This window comes from Propithecus coquereli, unplaced genomic scaffold, assembly GCF_000956105.1.
Source record: "Propithecus coquereli isolate 6110/MARCELLA unplaced genomic scaffold, Pcoq_1.0 Scaffold9, whole genome shotgun sequence".
Lineage (NCBI taxonomy): Eukaryota > Metazoa > Chordata > Mammalia > Primates > Indriidae > Propithecus > Propithecus coquereli.
The window spans coordinates 17,443,682-17,445,474 of NW_012155284.1; the positions used below are offsets into that span (position 1 = coordinate 17,443,682).

Sequence of the window (1,793 nt, forward strand, 5' to 3'; positions counted from 1 at the left end):
GTTTTTCAATTTAAATTAATTAAAGTTGAAAAGTCAATTCCTCAATTGTACTAAGCACATTTCAAGTGCTCAATAGCCATATACAGGGAGCTTCCATAACAGATAATGAAGGTCTTAAACTAAATAGCTTCTAAGGTTTAAGGACAATTAAACCACACACTTGTCTCCCCAATGAAAAGCTTTCTCTCCATCAGAGGCTCACTAGCTCCCTAGAGCAGAGGTAGAGTCTATTCACTACTGGCTCTATAGCACATTGCAAATCCCAAGTGTTGAAAATATTTGTTTACTGAATAACTGAAGAGATAAGTAGCTACTTACTGGTTAAAATAACTTTTAAAGCATCTCCCGGTCTACAATTCCGTGGCTCTAAATGTTTATAATATGAATCTGTACTACTGAATTAGGCACCTCAGTAAGAATCTAAAGTGTATTCAAATGTTTTTTGCCATCGCATACAGGTGGGGAATCTGTGGCCTTCTGATTTCAAGATTTTTCATTTTCAAGCACCAAAGGAGGCAAGAAAACCTTCATCTTTCTCTGCTGTACACCTTTTAATGAAGGATTTGTTCTGTAAAATTTGGATTCAGTCCAAAGGTCACATTCAAGGATTCAGAAGGCCACATGTGCCCCAAGGCCACAGGTTCCCCACCCCTTGAGTCCAAGACAGTCACCTTTCATAGACGTCACTTTGTGTGGGCTACTTCTGACACTGGGCACAGACCCTGCGAAGTGTCCAATTGTCTTCCTTTTGTAGATAGTTTCTTTCTAAACTCACAGACCTCCATCTTCCCTCATCCTTACGTAAAGTCCTACTTTCTTTCTCCTGCAAACTATCTTATATGAAGTCAAAATACTTCCTGGATGTCACAGTTCACATTTGAAATAAAGTAATGTAATAGCCAACTGTTTTGTTTATATTTCAATTATAAAATTCACAAGTCTTACTCCTTTCTACACTAGACATTACCTACTAAGTCATATTACAATGTTTTTAAAATTATAAGCAATTTTAAAATTATAAGCAATTATAAGCGAATGCCTTCTTGAATTCATTAGAAAATCAATAAGGTAAAATAAGCGTAAAATAAACACAAAATTTTATACTTGCCTATTGTGAATGACTTGTAATTCTGGAAGAAGTTGGTTTTTAAACCACTGATCAAAATCAACACTGTCAAACAGCTCATAAGCAGCTAATCCAACAGCATTATACACTAAGAAGAAAATTTAAGAAAAAAATTAAAGATTTCAGATACTGGGCCATAATATACATAAGAAACGAAACCAAAGGGACTACGTTGAAACACTAAGTTACTTCATTCCATGTTTTTCCTAAATACTCCTTAGTACTTTCAAACAAAAAATTAAATTTATTCTGAAATATTCAAGTCAAATTATTAAAATTATAAAATAATATCTGCTTCTAAATGGATGCAATATTTTATAATCTGGTCCCTGCTTACCTCCAGCCTCATCTCTCACCATAACCCCTTAACCTCTATGTTCTAGTTAAACCAGAATAGTCACTAATCAAACTCTAAATGTGCTTACTCCTCTCACCTTCAAGTCTTTAAATGTACTACTCCAACCCCTGGAACCCCCTTCCCATCCAACACCTCTCCCCTCTCCCCAACACAGCTAACTTCTACTTATCCTTCCACATGTTCTCACATTACACTTCTTTAGAAGTCTTTCCCTAGGCACACCAACTAAGTTTAAGTTTAACATACCAGCATCTTTAATTAACAGTGCATTCATATCTTCCACATTTGTGGGCCCTAAAAAATAAGTAT

General features: G+C 35.4%; 1 protein-coding gene across 1 annotated transcript in view; it reads right to left on the reverse strand.

The window, feature by feature from the left end:
- The window catches only part of IPO11 (importin 11), a 227,213-nt gene that overhangs the window by 169,534 nt on the left and 55,886 nt on the right, over positions 1-1,793 (reverse strand). Inside the window, exons 12-13 of the mRNA XM_012664506.1 lie at positions 1,731-1,778; positions 1,109-1,214 (exon numbers count right to left, since the gene is read on the reverse strand). Coding sequence (XP_012519960.1) covers positions 1,109-1,214; positions 1,731-1,778 — 154 coding nt within the window. The remainder of the gene's footprint in view (positions 1-1,108; positions 1,215-1,730; positions 1,779-1,793) is intronic.